Raw genomic sequence first — 19,496 nt, 5'->3', positions numbered from 1 at the left:
AGCAGTTTTTGTAAGCTGCAAACATGTTGTTTGGGCAATGAAAATGATTCCACAGAAACTCAAATAAACCCAAATATCCTGCACTGCCAGTGCTTAAAAATACTGATCTTATTGTTTGTGTTTCTGCGTTTTACAGGATTTCTAAATGTCTCAATGAGCCATTTATGAGACTAAGATCATTTAAGACGTGCTCCTTTCATGGTATTTCCATCAGCCAGGAACAGAAATACCATGAGGGGACAGATGCTGCATTATTTCAGGACCATACATGACTCCCTGAAGCACTGAAAAAGCTGGAGAAAAAAAACAAATGCAAAGATGTGGAATTTAAATACAAGCTGAAGGATCAGCTCACATTCTTCGTGCTTCAGACCTTGCAATAATAAACCAGCAGAGCACACACAAACTTTAAAATCCCAAATGAGTTGTCGTAGTTTTTCTGTGATCTTTGGATACAAGACATGACACTGTTCACCATTCTGCGCCCTAGTAGGTCACCGCATTCTCACACAGTGCTAGGTAGATATTTTCAAGAGCCAGCTGGCTGGGAGAACTACGTGGACCAGCGGGCAGAGGACAGATGGCCTTGGCTTAACTGTACCTCCTTGAGTGGTCAAATGACAAATTCAGCTGCAGACCCAGTTCTCTTGCAGCAGCAGGCGTGAAATATGCCACATTTGAAGTACCTACATCAAGCGCTACCCTTCCCAGCTCCGTTTCAGCCACTGGTGTCCCTGAGGATGCTCAGTCTTAGGTCAGACAGCTTTGTGCTCACCATCTCCTCCACCTATCTATAGTACAGACATTTTCAGGCTGACCTCTCCTACAATATAAATTTTAATCTACCTAGGGGAAAAAAGGCAACAACTGGTAAGCCATAAGCCAGCTGCAACTTTCAGCATAGCAGTAATCAGCAGTGCACTAAAGAGCCTTCCAGGAACACTCTGTAGCAGCTTTTCACAGAATTCTTGAGATAATTTCCTTGCCCACAGTGCCATTCGATTGCTGCTAATCACCTCTCTGTCTTCCAAACCATTAGAAAGGCTTATTCCTGGGGCTGATAAAAATACCTCTGAAGAGCAAGAGTGTTTTCCAGGCATCAGACAGTGCGCACTTAAAATAAATCCCCTGGTGAAAGGGACCTGCATCCCCGATAAAAGATTATGCCGCTTTGGAAAGATACTCCAGAAGTCCATACGTTCATTCCCAGCTAAGAGTAGAGGGATCTTGTTTGTTTGCTAAACAGCTCTGCTTCCTTCCTTGATCATGATTAAAGGAAAGCATTTTTTTTCTTATCCAAGAAGGGGCATATCGACAGTTTCTCTCTTCTCTGTCAGGACACACTCCTTTGGGCTGTATGAGAGCTCGTCACTGTAAGAGTTTCCTCTGTCTGTGAGAGTACCTGGATGTAGCTGTGATCTGTACTGCCAACCACAGCAAAGTTGATCCATTGGCTGAAGTTTGTTATCACCAGGACTGGCGCTTTGTTCCATCGTCACAGATAATGCTGTGTTCGTGCAGCTGCCCATCGCCACTCGCTGTTCTTTGCCAAATAGCCTGCTCATTTCCTCCTGGGAAATGACATCCATGCCACAGGTGCAGAGCTTCAATTACTCCTGGAGAGACCTGCTAACATGGTATCACTTCCCATCTGGTTTCTGCTACCATTTTCCACTTGGAAGATCTGTCTCTTTTCATGAAAGCACATTTCTTGTTCACCTTCCCCAGCACTGTCCTCCCATTAGTACCATCACAGTTCCGTAGTCACATTGATGGAATTCATCCTGCCTAACTGACTAATTTTGTTCAACAGCATAGGCCTGGTTTAGGGTATATGCATCACCACCTAGATTCACTTAAATGGACCTCCACTGGGTATACTGGGAGTTTAAACACTGATTACATACGTAGACACTCATAGAAATATGTTTTCCTCTCTGTCGAGGACTGGAAGAGCAGAGGTATGCTGAGATCATTGCAGAATGAAGGAAAGACAGGGGGTTTGCTTGTATACTTCCCTCTAGAGAGAGGGAAGAAAACCGAAGATGTTAAACTCTTCTTCTTGCAAGTGTTGTCATAGGAAAATAAAGATGACTTGACTTTACTGGTATGTATAGCCAAAACAAAGGTATTTTAAAAAAAATTGGTGCCCCAGACATCTGTCGCAAATAAAAGACAGGGTTCTTGTTCCCTTGTCAGCTCTTCTTTTGAGATACATTGCGTGTTTCTGGTGAAGAAACACCTTCCATGTTTCCTCTGGTCCAGGCTAAAATCTGGCCACCAGCCCACTGCACACAAGAGCAGAAAGTAAACTTGCCTTTTCTCTGAGCTGACACACTGCAAACCAAGGTGAGCACAGACCGAACAAAAAGCCAGAGGGATCAGAGAGCGCCAGTAAAACTCTACCAAACCAAACTGTGGCAAAATACTCCCAATAAAGAGGCAGAGGTGGCCTCCTGTGAGGGAGTGTCAGCACTCAGAGCACTGACCCGGTCAGGCAGAGTTAGGTTAGGCTCAGCTGGGCTCCTTCTGGGGCTTCGGACAGATTGGAGTTGCAGAAGGATTCACCAGCTAACCTGAGCCTCTGCTCCGCACCACAGTGAAAGGAAGAGCATGGAGACATCCACATTGCCACCAGCAGCCTCTGGTTTACTTGACCATCCAGACAACCTGGAGCCATTTCTGCAGCTAGGCTGACGTCCAAGCTTCTTCATTCCTTTTCTCTCTCCACTAATAAAATAGCTGGTGTTGGCAATGCTTTCCAGAGAGATTCCCTGGGATCTTCACGTGAAGCGGTGTTTGAGGAGTCAGGTCCTGGCATAAAACACAGTCCACAGAGTAAATCACAAGGTTTATGGAGCTGTGGGAGCTATAACGCTGAGATGTGCTGTCTTTTTAGGCTTTGGACTATGTGGTCTGCGTGAGCGGCCATATGATATCGGTGACTTCAGGAGTCACCCAGCCAGAGTTTTTGAGTCAGAGCCTCTGAATAAAGTTCCTTACCTCACTCAAGGCTCTTAAATGATTCAACTGAGTGAATCATTTGCTCTCAAGCAAATGGATAATTTCTCTCATCGGGGATTCAAGGGTGTCTTGTCTTTCTGTCCGGACTGAAAATTAATGCTGACCTATTCAAGAAGACAAATAAATTGAGTCAGACAGGAATCTGAACTCCCTCAACAAATCTGAAAAAAAAAAAAAAAAAAACAACAAGAAAATCCAACACAAGCAGAAGATGCAGCAAATTAGCTTGCAGATGCCTTTCCAAGTGGTCATGATTCAGAGTTGTTTAACTTCAGTTTTTCCTTCTTCTTCAGCCCATGTTGAAAGAAGTGTGTGCCTCGTGCCTGCAGCCTGCCTACTCCATGGAGCGTGTGGTCACTGACAAAGTCTGTCTGCACCGCTCATGTTTCTGCTGCCAGGTCTGCGGGAGGAAGCTGAGGTGAGTGGTAGGACCCCGGTGCATTTATTTTTAAGGGATATCTAAGTAGTTTCCATCACAATAGTCCAAGGCTAATTCCAATAGGGCAGGCTTCAGGAAATGAGAAAGGGCAGCCAGATTCCCTAATGCAATCTGCCTCTCCATCACTAGAGTCTGAAAACTATTCAACTCAATCTTGTAGACACCTGTGGATCAGAATTCTGCATGGTGGTTCAAGGGTGAGCTGAAAATACAAGAAATATTTAGAATTTGGGAACGCTGATGTGGAATTTAATTGAAGGAGTCATTTGGGTACCTCACATGTTCATGGAGTCAGGTAGGTTGGAAGGTACCTCTGGAAGTCTCCACCCAGCCTCCTGCGGGTCTAAGGAGGTAGCTCAGGACCACATCCAGGAGAGGCATGAATGGCTCCAAGGATGGAGATTCCACAGCCTCTCAGCTGGGCCCCCTCTTTCAACACCTGACAACCAATGATAATATTTTTTCTTATACCTCATTGCAATTCCCCATGTTACAACTTGTTCCCATTGCCTCTCATCTGGTCACTGTCCACCTCCAAGAGCACTCCAGCCCTGTCTTCTCTATCACATCCCATAAAATAGACAAACAGAGCAATGATTTCCTCCCTCTTAACCTTCTCCTTAGAAGACCTAGCTAACTCAGCTCTCAGCCTCTCCTCAGATGATGTGTTCCGGGTCCCTGACCATCTTAGTGGCCCTTTGGTGGACTCCTTCCAGTAAGTCCATGGCTTTCTTGCACTGAGGAGTCCAAAACTGGACAAAGTACTCCACATCTGGTCCTACAAGTGCCAAATGCAGAGGAATAGCCACTTTTCCTGACCAGCTGGCTTGGCTCTTGCTAATGCAGCCAAGGATATAGTTGGCCCCTCTACCACAAGGGCACACTGCTGGCTTGTTTTTAGCTTGTCAATCACCAAGACACCACGGTCCTTTTCTGTGAGCCTTCTTGCCATCCTCTTGGCCCCCCAGCTGTACAGACACATTCTCCCACCATGCAGTTGTTGTATCTTGGAAGCCCTGCACAGTTTTACCCATATGGTCCATGCTGTGCATACAGGGAGAGATGAAGTGCTGGTGTGAAGCCTGGCCCATAAATGAGAAAAGGATTAAACATAACCTGGACTACAGCTCCCAGAGGTATTGCAAGGAAATGTTTAATTTTTCATGTTTCAGGGTTTGAAAGAAAAAATCAAACATAACCTCAGAAAACAGACATTGCTTTTGAAAGGTTTCATTCTTCAAACACCTTCCCTTCCCCAACAGTTTCAACTGAAACACAATTTTGCTGAAAACCTGTCCATCACTGCTACTGCTAATCCTTCCCTCCCACACAGCCTCTAACAGCTATGCCAATGTGTGTTTTCCAGCTTGCAAAACTATGCTGCCCTCCATGGGGTGTTTTACTGCCAAGTCCACTACAAGCAGATGGCTGGAGCTAAAAGCAGAAGTGAGACGGAAAGGCTGGAGCACTGGCTAGGAGAACATCAGGTTCAGCCAGTGGCAATGGTAGGCAGAGGTCCACAGCCCCAGGACTCGTATAACAGGACCAAAAAGGAGAACGCAACAAGAGAGAAACCTACCTGCTTCAATGTGCGGTGCAGCTTGCGGCAAGCTGAGAACCAGCAAGAGCTGAACAGCAGCTCTGTCCTCTTGGGGAACAAGCTGAGAACAGGCTGGCCACCTTCAGAAACGGCCTTGTTGGCCGTAGATGGAAAAGCTGAAAAGGGAGCATGGTCCTGGCAAAATCCCACACTGAGCCTGCAGACCTACCAGGCTGCGGGGAGCAAGGCAGGCAGGATGATGCTCAGGGGTCAGGACGGGAAACCAGCGGTGGAGGCAGCAGTGGGGAAGGGAAGTTTCTTACCTGGTGTCACCTATGCCAAGGAAAGAGAGCAAGCGCATTCCTGGCTCAAGAACAGAGAGCAGAGAGAGGGAGAAAAGGTTGGGGACGGAGACATGCCCAAAGGGAAGCGAGGGGGCAAAGTGTCCCAGCAAGTGGCTGCCATCCAGCAGGGCAAAGCCCAGTTGAAGAGAGGACCTGCCTCTGCCTCCTCCCCTCTAGTCCTGGAGCCTGTGAAATCCCTGCCTCATGGCTCACTTGTCCACCACACCACACGTCGAAGCACTAAACCCACCAACTGGGTGTACCTGGGGGGCACAGGGGGCTGCATCCTCTCTGCTGCAGAGCTCCCACTGAAGGAAAACGAAGCCTGTGGGTCTCCAAACACACCCAGCGAAGGAGGCACAATTTCTGCAATGACAGATGACAAGCCTGAACTGACCATAGCCACTCCAGCTACCACAGGAGACAAGCATCCTCTTGGAGAGAGAATGAACAGCCCACAGCCCGTCTGTGCGTCAGGAGAGCCTGAAACCAGAAACACCACAAGTATGGAACTAAAAAGTGGAGCTGAGGATGTTGATCCCCCTGAAAGTGAAACTGAACACGAAGACCCCTGTGTCTCCAGAGTGTCAGGGACTCCTTGCCCATCTTCTGTCTCCCTGGAGCAAGGAGGGCTGAGTCCATCACCTGAGATGTCTGAGCTGGTGAATGAGAAATCAGGGGCAAACACCGAGGAGTTCCCTGGGAAACAGATACCAGTAACTTCAGGGGAAAAAATGCAGCCATCCAGCAGAAGTCATTTACCTGGGACTGAGAGCGAAGGGGAGGAATCCAAGAAGACAGAAGAAATGAAACCTTTAAGTACATCGGGGTTTCTGGAAGAATCCAATCCTGAGCAAACCTCTCAGGAAAACAAGGCAGAAAAGAGAAGAGTTTCTTCACCTGGTTTGCCAGAGATGATAGGTGACCATAGCGTGTCCTGCCTGCAAGAAACAGAACCTCAGGCCACATGTGGCCCACTGACAACTAACCCTCATGAGGATATTTTGAGACATGATGTAAAATCACCCAGCAAGGATCTTCCAGTATCAGCAGACACATCTCCCAAAGAACCCTGTGACACTTTGCCCTCACGTGATGAAGTCAACAACTCCAAGTTGAAGGGCCCTAGAGAGGTTCTTAGTGGAAACATTTTTCACATTTATGAGCAACCAGCCAAGACATTAGACTCTTCCAAACTGAATATATCCTTGGGGAAATCCGGAGGTCATCCAGTGGGAGAAGAAAAAAAAGATTTGAAACTCCCAGGGGAAAGCACTGTGCATACAACAAGGCCTGATGCTCAGAGCAAAGAGACCAGAAGCAGTCAAGCCTGCAGAGAGATGCTGGGTAAAGGTTTCAGGAAAAACCCCTTCACTACGCTTTTCGGTTCTGAAGACAAAGGCAACACTCTCAGGAAGGAAACTACAACCCAAAGGAAGCCCACTAAGCCCCAGTCAGCCCTTGTCACTTTGTTTGGTTATTCCTCAGAGGAGAAAAAGAGTCAACGAGAAAATCCGGCAAGATCCTCAGAACAAACAAATATTGAAGAGAGGCAGGAAAAGCCCCAGGGCCTCCTCAGCTCCTCCAGCCAAGCAAAACAAAAAGCCTCCAAGAACAATCAGCTGCCACAGCCAGGGAAAACGGAGGTCACCCCTAAACGTAACCAGGAGAGCTCTGGAAACTGCTCAGACTCTACTGGGGGCAAGGAGACCGATGTCCTGTTGTTAGATCCTGGTGCAAGCATTTCATGGGAGGATAAACATGAGAGAAGTGAACTTGACATTCACGACCAACTGGTTTTAAATAGTCAGGTTCAGCAGCAACAGCACAGCTGTTGGACTTCTCTCATGCCAGCACAGAAAAATCAGAAAGAAGCTGCAGTAACCTCAGAAGGTGGAACAAACCCACTACGTCCTCCTCCAGAGCTTATGCCTGCAGCTGATAACAACAACAAACTCATCAGGGAGGGAAATCATCACAATGCTCATCTACTAGAAATTCAGAACTTATTGAGCTTGGATGTCCAGGACACAGTGATAGATGGTGGGATATTTTTTTCACTAGGCAATTCAGAACAGTTTCCTAAGGAAGCTGAGCTTCAGTTAGACAATGTGGATTTTCTAGAGGACAATAACTTGTTCTTTTCTGGAGAGCAAGATTTTCCCATCATGGCAAGTAAAATCACAAATTCAGACTTGCAAAATTCAGAGGCAGAAACTCCACCTTGCTTTGATCCAAATCCTTCAGAACTGCGCCAAGAGATCCCAGCAGAAACAAATGTTCCAACAGTGCTCTGGGACACCTCCAACGTCTCACTTCTTGCTGGACAGGATGAGATTATTAACAGAGACCTGGAAGGGACTCGGAGCTGTGCGCTGCTGCAGCAGTTAGATCCACAGTACCAAGCTCCAAAGGCTGCCAAAGATACATTTGGGTTTGGTCTCAGTGCTGAAGGCTCAACAAACAAACATCTCTCTATGCAGAAGGACAATTTTCCCCCAATGTACATGTTCACCAGCCACGTTTCTGAAGCCCTTAATCAGGACGTCTTTGATCCTTTCAATATTGATTCAGACAAAATGGGCCAGGAGGCTCCTGAAAAAATGATCAGGAGCAGAAAACCATCAGGAGTTGAAGAAGCTTATGAAAGTCTCTCCTCCGCAGACCCGACTGTGTTAAATGATGGCCTTTTGGACCAAGAGTTCTTTATATAGTTGAAAAAAAAAAAGAAGACAAAAGAAGCACCCACCCCTGCAGCACAAGTCAGCTGATATGGGATGAACAACAATTCATGAAATACATGTAGAAATCACACACTCCTTTGGCATGAGACAAATTCAGTTGTGCTGAAGGAGCTAAATTTAAGGTCTCAATCCTGGCCATAGTCGGTGAGTGTTCTGTTCCCAAAAAAGAACATTGCAAGAGCTGGCTTCACTGTGAGGCACTCCCAAGGAGACACAAACCAGCACCCTGTTCTCTGCACCTGGATGGGATCTTCTGCATGATCTACTGCCAAGATCCCTCAGAGGATGTCTGCATGACCACTATCTGCATGGCAGAAGGGAGAGAGACCTCCGAAGAGATCCAACCAGCAAGCAGCCATGAGCAACGTGCTAATCCAGAACTAGAAACTCCAATGAGATGAGAATGTCATTATCAGGAAGGAACCGAACCCTTGGCCACAAGCACACAAGTAAAATGCAATGGGCAAAGGCAAAGCTGAGGGGAGCAGGGTGAAGCTTTGTCTCCAAATTAGGTTTAGGTGTCTGCAATAACAGCATTTCAATGTAAACCACTTGTTTAAGCCCAGATCAGAGTCAATGAAGAATTAGGAAGTACAGTAAGTGCAGTCCGGGGAGTGATTCACCCTAAAAGAGACAACAGCATTTGAAAAGCTAACAGCTCTCTGGACTCTATTAACTGTGCTGATCCATCTCTTCTACCTACAGTGCAACCTTGTGTGTCTGTTTCAAACACAGACAACTGCATTAGGACATCCAGAGATGAATCCAACCCAAACCATCATACACCTTTTCACCATATGGCTTGCCTACACTTAATAATAATGATATCTCACTCCCTTCATTATGTTTTTCCTTCAGTAGAATGCAAAATTGCTTCACACAGGAGGTCACCGCCATGAGCCTCATCGTACAATGACAAGCAAAGATAAGTGAAATGACCTTATCAAGGTCACCTGGTGAGAAGGGCAGAGGAGGGAAGGAAACCTGGGTCTCCTGAAGTCTTGGAGCATGGGGACATTGCTTTATCTGCTCTCCCTGTGCGGTCATACTCTGACCCTCCCTGACTACACTTTGTTGCCATAACATAAATGTTATAGGAGTTAACAATTATATTAATGATAAACAAGCTCACTAGAAACCTCAGAGGGTCAAAGCAAGAACACATGTCTTATGGAAAGGATCGTGGAACTTATCACTTCACCTGTTTTAATCTGGGGAAAATAAAAAAAAGGATGAAGATGTTAAAATAATTAATTTTTAAAATAAAATTAAAAAAAAAAATCTCCCTGCCTCACTAGTGCTGAAATAACTCTGGCTCTGTCAGATCTGCTGGAGGAATAAAGCTGCTTAATGACTGCATCTGCTGCAAAGCAGTGTGTCGGTGCTCTGTGCAGGGAGACTGTTCAATCAACACGAATCAAGGAAAAGAGGGATGTCCTTGAAAATTATATGACTCATTAGATGCTGAAGTTGGTCTCATCTAGGGATGGTGCAAGAGACTTGGGACAGAGATGCTACCATCTCACAGCCTTGCCTGAAACCTGGTCAAGCTGTGTTTAGAGATGGAGTAAAGAGACCTAAAGGCTTGAAGGGATTAAGCACCTATTTCTGAAGCCAGTGGGAAGGGGGTGGCCAGTTATCCGTGCTAAACACTCTCTGATTGACACCCCAGACCAAGGTGGCACTAGCATATCACAGAATCACAGAATCACAGAATTTTTCAGAGTTGTAAGGGACCTCTAGAGATCATCTAGTCCCACTCCCCTGCTAAAGCAGGATTGCCCAGAGCACATTACTCAGGACTGCATCCAGGAGGGTCTTGAAAGTCTCCAGAGAAGGGGACTCCACAGCCCCCCTGGGCAGCCTGTTCCAGTGCTCTGTCACCCTCACCGTAAAGAAGTTTTTCCTCATATTTGATTGGACACCTATGATGACACCTATAAACCTGTCATCTGCCTGTCAGCGCTAATAAAAGGGAAAATGCAAAATCGCAGAATCACACAGAATGGTAGGGGTTGGAAGGGACCTCTAGAGATCATCTAGTCCAAACCCCTGCCAGAGCAGGGTCACCCAGAGCAGGTGGCACAGGAACGCCTCCAGGCAGGTTTGGAATGTCTGAAGAGTTAGAGACTCCACCACCTCTCTGGGCAGCCTGTGCCAGGGCTCTGCCACCCTCAAAGTAAAGAAGTACCTCCTCATGTTTAGGTGGAACTTCCTATGTTGAAGTTCGTGCCCATTGCCCCTTGTCCTGTCGCCGGGCACCCTGAAGCGCCTTAGGTGGTGGGTACAAATCCATTCTGGCTGCAATTCACCCCAACATACAGGTGTCCAAACGGGTCTCCAACCACAGTCACTCCTCATGTCCAGAGCTGTGTAAGAGAAAAGCCAAGTCCATAAATCAGTGTGTTAGTGCCTTATTGTCCGCATCAGCCTTCCTCCCCAGGCAATGGTTTCTTTTTCTGAACTACCCTCTTGGATGGTCATTCTCCCTTCCCCCAGTCTTTCACGTTTGTACATAGATGTACAGTCTTTCCAGCTGTCCATCCCAGGTCTTCCCTGAGACCTGCTGACTTCTCATGCCCTCTGATAGAGGCTTTTCAATTTTCAAGAGGCTTTGCAAGCATTAGTAATCCACCGGGGCAAAACTGTCAGCCAGAGAGAAATAAGCACAGAAACTCCAGCAGTGGAGCTCCAGGAAACAGAGGTTTGCAGGGCTGACCCAAAATTTGTCCCTGAGAGGTCTCCACCATGCAGGATTGACCCACTCAACCCCAGATGATGAAGACAGTCATAAGAACAATGTCTTTCTATGAGAAGTGTCATCTTAAGCTGACAAAGTTTACAACAGGGGACTGAAACTTTCCCAGGGCTTCGGAAGAGCCTTTCTGGTGACGTTAGCAGGAACAGCCTCAAGAAGTCACATCTGCATTAGCGCATGAGTCTGCAGTCGTGTCTGAGTCGCCCCCAAGGAGTTTTTGTAGCCAAAATCTGACCTCTTTGCCACAGGAGATGCTGGTGGCTGAGAAGCGGAAGGGAAGACCATGAGCCAGACACAATGGGGTAAGCTTGAAGACTTCAGCTTGCTGCACACTGATGGAAAAGGCATCTACTCCCTGTTCAGGCTGAACTCCCTGTTCACCAGGACAGGGTCAAAATGCCTCTGCCACAGCAGATCTCCTTGGCCAAGTCATCCCACAACAAGGCCAGAGATGCATTTCAGGTAAAAAGGAACTTCTGGGGGTTTCTTAGCTCAACCTCCTGTTCAAGGCATGCGTCTGAATAGTAGCAAGTCCTCTCATCCAAGGCTGTGGATCCAGAGCTGAGTGAAGTGTTTGGCTGTGTGGTGTGTCCACATGATACATGGTGCAAATTTGCACAACTCTAAGCAACATTTACTCCTCTCTTCCTTTACTCCCAATAGCATCAACCAGTATGACCTCTCTCTCCTACTTCAGCTTAGAGGGTGATGTTTTAAGATCCTATCTTCTACCTCTCTTCCCACTTCCATGAGCACGCCAGTGCCACAGCCACACATGAAACACCAACCCAGACTTGTGTGATCCTTCAGTAACTTTGCTGAAGGTGCAGACATAGTATCTGGGTTGAAAGTGAAGGACAAAGTACTTGAGAAGTGAACAGGTCAGTTTCTAATGACCTGTCCTTATCTGTCTGGTGAAAGCAGCCAGGAGACCTCTGCCAAAGTTCACACCGAATTTCATACACAGGGGCAATCCGGCTTTATAGTTTCCAGGAATAAAAATACAAACCACTCAGGGAGTCTGTCCAGGAGGCAGCTCAGATGTGCAGCAGGAATCAGGTCAATCTGCTTTTCAAGTGACATCAGAACCTCGGGCAAAGCCAAGCTGGTGTCGTTTCTTATCCCCAAATCCTGTGTGCTCTGTATGCCTGTGTGCATAACGTGCTTCGTTTTTCTTAAGGGTACTCTCTAAGCCAAATCTATTTTAGGATTCTCCTCAGGAGACTGTAGTTTAGATCTAGTTTTATGACTAACCAGAGTTTCTACATGGGACAAAGGAAAACCGACAGCTTGGGACACAGCTGTCAAGACCAAGTCTTCTTGACTACCAGCCATATTTCCTGTTCCAGAGGAGAAGTGCTTTTCTGCTTCTCTTTCATGTAGTCTCCAGGATGGCCTATATATCCAGAAAGCCATTAATGAGAGCAGCAGATTTACTCTGGTTTCTTCACCACATTTAGGAAAATTAGCCCTCATTTGCAGAGTCACTTCTTCATGTCTCGGACAAACACCTTGCGCTGCAGAACAGTCCTCCTTCAGGGGGCCTGGGGAAACACTCCAGGCTGGGACAAGAGAAGCTGTATCCATGCTGTCCCCAAGAGTGGCACCTTTGTTCTGGCCCCAAGAACAGGGAGGGACTGGCTAGTGACAAAGTACACCCTGGAGGACTGCAGTATATCATTGCAATGGACAAATGTGCCGATACAAGTGCTCATTTTATCACACCTGATTAGGGGTTTAGTGCTCACATAGCTTAAACATTAATATTTGCCTATTTAAACACTGTGACCTAGTGCAGCCTGGCCACTGAGACAGTCACCATGACTGAATTTGGAGATTTTATAAGTGCTGTGGGGAAGTTTGGACTATATCAGAAATTGCTGGTACTGTTCCTCTCCCTCCCACTGCTTCTTAATCCTTTCCAAATGATTGGCCAAGTGTTCATGGTCGTGGATGTGCCACACCACTGCAACACCAGCTGGATCCGTGCCGTCGGCCCCAACCTGACCGAGGAAGAGCAGCTGAACCTCACCCTGCCCCGGGACGCGGACGGAGCGTACGAGCAGTGTTCCATGTACTCGCCGGTGGACTGGGACCTCGACTCCATCGTGGCGTACGGCCTGAATGCCACGGAGAAATGCAACAATGGCTGGGTGTACCCCGCAGCACAACCGCCGTCCCTGCTGACCGAGGTCTGTAATCACCTTTTGACGTGCTAGGGACATGGAAGGGAAGGGATGGGCATGTTCTGTCCTGTAGTTTGGTAAGCCAATGTTAGCTGTGGTGCAGTCAGGATGAGATTTACACCAGGCACTGGGGGACCTTGGCTCCATCACACAGATCACAGCTGTAATCCTTGGGAGGTTGTTGCAGGAAGACCATGATGTAGATGCCCAGGGAGGCCACGGGCAGAGACAGTGGGGCTGTGAGTCCAGCATGTGCTCTGCCCACCATCTCTCTCCTTTCCAATGTCTCCTTGAACCCATGATGTATCTTGCCTTGAGGGACCTTTTGGGTCTCCCTGCCACAGTTTCCCTTAATCTTCACCCTGGTTCTCCTCATATCACCTTATCTGTGGAAGATATCTTCAAGGACTCGTTATTGATAGTTCTGTGACCTCCAGAGACCTTCAGGGCTGCAAGACGACATTCTATGGGCTATGCAGTTGAGCAAAGGCTCTGTCTGTCAGCATCCTCAACTTCTCCCTCCCTCAACCTCTGCTCCTCTCTCACCTTCCCTCATTCCTCCCTTCTTCCTTCTTCCCTCCCTCCCCTGGCATTTGCAAAGGCTCCTTGGGGTCCCTTTGTGAAATGTGTCCATTTCACAGACAGCTTCTCTAGAGGGTCCTCAGTAGCTACTGCACCCTTTCCCACTCCTATGCCAGTCCTCCTTTACCAGAGAAAACACTGGTCTCCCGCCCTCCTCCTCCTCCTTCCGCCCTGCCCTGTCTTTGCAGTTGGAGAAGCAAGCTGCTGGGACTCTTATCCCAAGGTCCCACTTTAAAAAAAACCTGCCAACCAGGAGACTCCCTTGGGGATTCCTGGGTTGGAGAGGTGTCTTGCAGGTCCCAGTGCTCAGGATATGTATACCATGATGAAGTGGCAGGTTGAGCACCTCATACACCTGTCCCATCTCTGACATGTGTGCTACGTGTACACCATGGAGGCTTATGTCCTTGGGGGTGGGTTCTCTGCTCCCAGGGGCTTGAGCGAGACCTTGGGCACCTAAGTCCAGGGTCAACCATGGACCAGAAGGGCTGCCCACACTCAGAAAGCAGATGGGGTCTGTCGAGAACAAAAGCATCTGTGTTTCCTTCCTCCAGTTTGACCTGGTGTGCGACAGGAAGGACCTGACCGACATCTCCCAGTCCGTCTACATGGTGGGGCTTCTCCTAGGATCCATAATCTTTGGAACACTAAGTGACAGGTGAGGAAACACAGCCACCTTCCCAGAGTTATTGCCTGGCACCCAGGGACAGCCCAGCTGAGAGTTCAGGATGTTCATGCATTGAGCGTGAAATACTCTCTCCACAGGACTCGGTCCCCTTGGCTGAGCAAGGGCATCTGGGGCCACCTGACATGTCTGTAGATGTCTGAGGGTTGAAAAGAGAGGGAGGCAGATACAGCTTTATCGGGGGGTGCTTCAGGAATCACAGGTGAGACACCTCAACTGGTGTCTCAGCTACCCAAGGGTGTCCCTAGGAATCCCAGAAACTTATGTTTGGGCACAGAGTTGGACCCACATTCAGCTGAGGTAACCAAATGATGTACACCTGCTTCCCACGACTCTGCTAAGCTCATGGTGACACAAACCAAAGTCCGCAGCTCCCTACATGACACAGACACACAGGGGACATGGAAGGGAGAAGAGCACAGCATGTGTACACAGTGTCTCACAGGGGAACCAGCACTGCAGTCCATTTCAGTCCAATCCTCACTGCTCTCAAAAGAGGGGACATGGAGCCCCGTCAAGGGATGGTTCCTTTACCAGCAACTCTTTTTGCCATTGCTAGCACCGCAATGGGTCAGAAGTGGAGATACTGCTTTTCCTGATGGTTACTTCCTGGGATGTATAAAGGAGCTTTGTTCACACGGGTGTCAAATCTCCTCTGGTGTGAACAGTTTCCAAATTGCTGTGTATTGCACCTGGGCTTTTCCCCATCCCCATGAGGTCTTTCCAAATATCAACTGTGTCTCCCGTCTTTCTTCACAGGATCGGCCGTCGGCCAGTCTTTCTGATCTCCATCCTCCTCCAGGGCTTGTTTGGTGTAGGACTTGCCTTTGTGCCCGATTTCTATGTGTACATGGCCTTCAGGTGTGTCACGGGTGCTTCGGTGTCAGGAATTCTCATTACTGACTTGTCCTTGGGTGAGTAGGATGCCCTTACCATGAGGCAGACAGAAATGGCCTCACAAGATGCAATAACAAAAGATAACTTTGCCTGTTCAGAAAAGGGTGACCCTGAAACTTTGTTATTCTTCTAGCTACGGAATGGGTTGGTGCCTCCTACCGGACAAAGGCAGTGGTTATTTCTCACTGCTTTGCCGCCATCGGACAGATGCTTTTGGCTGGCTTGAGTTACGGTATTCGCAACTGGAGGCTGCTGGAGATTGCAGGATCTGCTCCAATGTTTGCCCTTTTCTTCTACATCTGGTAAGCAGGAGCGGGGCAGAGCTTCTTGCAGACATGACAGCAGTGGGTGTGAGGGGTGGCAGTGAGGAGGCAGCAGCTCCGGAGCAGGTTGGGTCTTTCCCGTAAGAGTACGGATGCTGGAGGAACTTCTGCAGAGTTCAGCACATCTCCCTGGGGCACGGGACTCCGGAGAGCGGCAGCTGCTTTGCTTCAGGTCTTCAAATGTGGCCTCTGGGGCCTAAACATAGGCCTGGAAAACCTGACCTGGGGGGTTTCTCAGACCTATCCATCACCCGTGATGCTGGACGTGGTTGTAGGGATATGGGCTGTGAGGAAACTCAGCAGGTCACAGCGGTATCTCCTGATTTCGTCTCCTCGGCAGGGTGATACCGGAATCAGCTCGGTGGCTGGTGACAAAAGGCAGAATAGAAGAAGCTAAGAAAGTCCTTCAGAAGGCAGCGTCCATCAACAAGCGCACCATCCCACCAGGACTCCTGGAGCAGGTACCAATAATGGCACGCACAACTGCTGCTTGTCTTCAGGGACTTTCCTCTGTGCTTGGGTTTGTAGCAGCCCCTGGAGCTGAGCTCATCTGATAAACATCTTTCCATGCCTGCTGGGGATGGTTTGGGGATGGCCTGTGGGTGACTCCGGCTTCAGCTGCGTTGTACCAGAAACAAGGCCAAGGAAGAGGCAGAGCTTCTGCTGAGGCTCAGCCTGGAGCTTTCTGGAGTCCACCTTGGGATATGGAAAGGACTCAAATGCTTCCCTGGCTTTTCTTCTGTGAGCGTTTCAGGAGCACTGAGGATGAGCCCCAAGTCTCTCTTTAGTTTCTGGTTTTCCATGCATAAATGCCTGAAGGGTTACCTCCTTGCCTACCTCAAAGTCCCTCCATTGGGGAAATGTCTATCCCAAGGAACCTTAGTCACCAAACTAGTGCGTTGGGCACCCAGAGCACATGTAGGATCCCAGCCCCAGAGCACTTTGGGCTCACAAGCCCGTCCCGCTGAGGCTTTCCTTTGACTGCAGATGGAAAGGGAGCGAGCCATGGGTTTCCTTTGCCTGGTTTGACTCTTTGGCTTTCTGCATTTTCAAGTTGAAGCCTGAGACAAAGACCAAGCCTGGAAGTGTTCTGGATCTCTTTCGGAAGAAACACCTCCGCAAGGTGACTTTAATCATGTTGTGCACCTGGTAAGACATCCCCTGGTTCCCTTTTTCCAAACTTGTACATGAAGAAAAGAAGGGATTGAGGGTTGACAAGAACTGTAAGTTCACTTCATGTGATTTTTGGCATCATGTTTATGTATATGTGTTCTTCTGTTCCCTTTCTGTCTCCCCATACTGGACCAGATTTACCATGTCTGGGCTTGGGGTGGAGCTGATTACTCAAGATGCTGATGGTTTTATGAGAAAAGCTGGAGTAAATCCAGCTTTGGGCAATCCCTGGGCCTTGGAGTAGTTTTGTGCCCCCCTAGAAGTTCTGGGGGCAGTGTAATAGTTGCTGACCATATGAGGATCTATACTGCTTTATCTCATATAACTACATCCCACTGAATTGTCACAGGTGGTGACTAGAAGCAAAACAGAGATTGCTGGGTGTTTAAATAAGTCCTGTGCGGTCTAACCACCCTGATTTTTGAGGATAAACCTGTGGAAAATCCATCTGGTTACATGTTCTATTCCATTTTACTTGAATTTCAGGTTTGCAGACAGCCTTGTCTACTATGGGCTGAGCCTTAACGTGACAAGTTTTGGTCTGGACATCTACATGACACAGCTTGTCTTTGGGATAGTGGAGTTACCAGGTCGACTCTCCTGCATTTTCCTGCTGCAGTGGTTTGGGAGGAAGAAATCCCAAGCTGTTCTTCTGCTGCTCTCTGGCCTGATGTGTCTTATCATCACTGCCATCCCTGAAGGTGAACAACCTCTTCCCAACCCAAGAGCACAGCTGGGTAGAGCCCCAGCCAGCTCCATCCTGGGTCAGATCCCGTCCTCCCAGCCCGGCTGTGCAGACCCACGCTGGCTTTCAGGGGCTGAGCTGCCTCAGGTGCCGCAGCCCAACCCCTCGGTTGCCCTGCACTCCCAATGTGCTGGCTTCCCCTCTGTATGACTTTCTTCTCCTTCAGAGCTATGCCTGGTCCTTCCACAGCTCCTGGCCTTTGGCAGGCAGTGTCCATTACACACCACCACCCACTAGACACCACCACCTCCTCTCTCTGCATAGCAGAAGAGACCTTCTAAAAGCTGCCGTCTCTCACTTCTTTCGATGAATGGGAAAAGCAAATGCTCCCCCACTTATCTGTTTCTACCTCCACATTGCTGCAGTCCGTGCCCTCACCCCTGCTGATAGTACTGAGTAAGGCTGAAACAAAGAGAGGGGCTGCACGATGCTTTCAAGCTCATGGATGAGGTATTTCCAACCGAGCACTCCCCAAAGACCTGTGGTAGCTCAGAGGCCCACTCTAGTTGCAGATTTAGGAAATGCCCAAGGCCTCAGGAGAAATCTGGGTTCTCTTTGCCAGTTATCCAGAGGGTATTTTCCAGGAGAGGGTGCACGGGGAACAAATTCCAATGGGTTAGGTGGCAGATTTGCTTGAAAAATCTGTTTGAAAGGGCTGTCCTCAGAAATCCCACTGCAGAGATCTTTGGTCCCAGCTGAACCTTCTCCATGGAGGTCACAGTGGTGATCACGTCTCCTCCCCTCAGACCAGCATGTAGTGATCACCGTCTTGGCCACCATTGGCAAATTTATGGCCACGGCCTCCTTCTCCACCTCCTACGTCTACTCCGCAGAGCTCTTCCCCACCGTCATCAGGTGAGATCTCCCCACACATCGGGGCTTCATTCCGCCATGGCGGGTGGCAGTGGTGGGGCAAGAGCCTGGTTGTCCCCATGGCTGCACTCAGTCCCATGGTGGCCCAGGGGATGCCGAGCTCTGCCTGTGCCTCTCACTGATCCTTGCTCCCCAGGCAGACCGGCGTGGGGCTGTGCTCGATGTCAGCCCGGGTGTCAGGGATTGTGACCCCACTGATTGGCCTCCTGACCCAGTACCACCGGGCCATCCCCATGGCCATCTTCGGGAGTGTCCCCGTGGTGATGGGGCTTCTCTGCTTCCTGCTGCCCGAGACCTGTGGCGTCGACCTGGCAGACAATACAGGGGCAGCCACCACACAGCTGAGGTGGGTACCTGCAGCTCTGAATTTAAGGCAAAAAAAAAAAATTCAAAGGTGCAAATTTAAGCCAACAAGAAATGTATCAGAAACCAGGACGGAAAAAATATTTTCTCTTCCTCTTTCCTTCTTGTTTTCAGCAGCAGCACACTGGAAAATTTGTCCAAGAGAGACACTGCGAGCATGGAGTAAACTCAGAGGACATGTACAGAGGCTCGGAGAGCAAGTTATGAATGGTCAGGTGTATACTAAATGCCCAATCTGAACCAATATTTCCTGAAGCAGACCAGTGAGGCATTGCTGTCTGGAAACTGGTCTTTCAGATGATCAACAAAATACTCGTGGTCAGAAGGAGAGATCTGTGTCGCTCTGCGTTTGGAAAAGATGCACTTCGAACCCCTCCTGAAACCCAGTCTGTTACGCCTGGCTGTGCGAGTCCCCCCTGACGTGTTTCCCGGTCCTTTGCAAACTGGTACCCGTGGAACCATCCCTGTCGTGTTTTACAGCAATAACCGATTGCCAGTAGAGTGGTAGTACTGGGCAAGCGAGCGCCGGGCTGCGTCCCTCCTGCACTAATCGCTTGGGTCGTCGGCCTTCTCCTCGGTCCAAGCCTCGACGTTTGATCAGGATGTCACTGAAACCCCGTCACACACGTATTTAGCTTCTATTTCTATGTGGTGTTGAATTGGAGTTTCTACATGAATAATATAAATTATACTCTGCATTTGATAAGAGACACTTGTAATGCAATATGTGAATAATAAATGGTGTTGATGATTTTTTTTTGTTTGTTTCCTACTGTTTCACAGTTGGCCTTTGTAACTGCCATTGGCTCTGGAGTGTTTT

At 48.5% G+C, this 19,496-nt stretch overlaps 1 protein-coding gene across 1 annotated transcript; it reads left to right on the top strand.

Annotated features, from left to right (window-relative positions):
• The first annotated feature begins 4,123 nt into the window (after window positions 1-4,123).
• Window positions 4,124-18,896, top strand: LOC141738594 (solute carrier family 22 member 13-like). Its single transcript, XM_074574020.1, has 11 exons — window positions 4,124-4,137; window positions 12,648-13,041; window positions 14,172-14,275; window positions 15,062-15,216; window positions 15,333-15,501; window positions 15,863-15,983; window positions 16,577-16,671; window positions 17,182-17,396; window positions 18,187-18,295; window positions 18,450-18,659; window positions 18,791-18,896. Exons 1-11 carry the CDS (start codon window positions 4,124-4,126, stop codon window positions 18,840-18,842), a joined length of 1,638 nt encoding a protein of 545 aa, XP_074430121.1. The 3' UTR covers window positions 18,843-18,896.
• Window positions 18,897-19,496: the final 600 nt, after the last annotated feature.

Source organism: Larus michahellis, chromosome 2 (assembly GCF_964199755.1).
Source record: "Larus michahellis chromosome 2, bLarMic1.1, whole genome shotgun sequence".
In the NCBI taxonomy this organism is placed as follows: domain Eukaryota; kingdom Metazoa; phylum Chordata; class Aves; order Charadriiformes; family Laridae; genus Larus; species Larus michahellis.
This window is presented reverse-complemented; position numbering and strand designations above follow the sequence as displayed.

Excerpts from the sequence above, each read along its gene's own strand:
- LOC141738594 (XM_074574020.1), top strand. Across the intron at positions 18,296-18,449 it reads CTCTTCCCCACCGTCATCAG|GCAGACCGGCGTGGGGCTGT; the intron begins GTGAGATCTCCC and ends CTTGCTCCCCAG. Across the intron at positions 18,660-18,790 it reads GCAGCCACCACACAGCTGAG|CAGCAGCACACTGGAAAATT; the intron begins GTGGGTACCTGC and ends TCTTGTTTTCAG.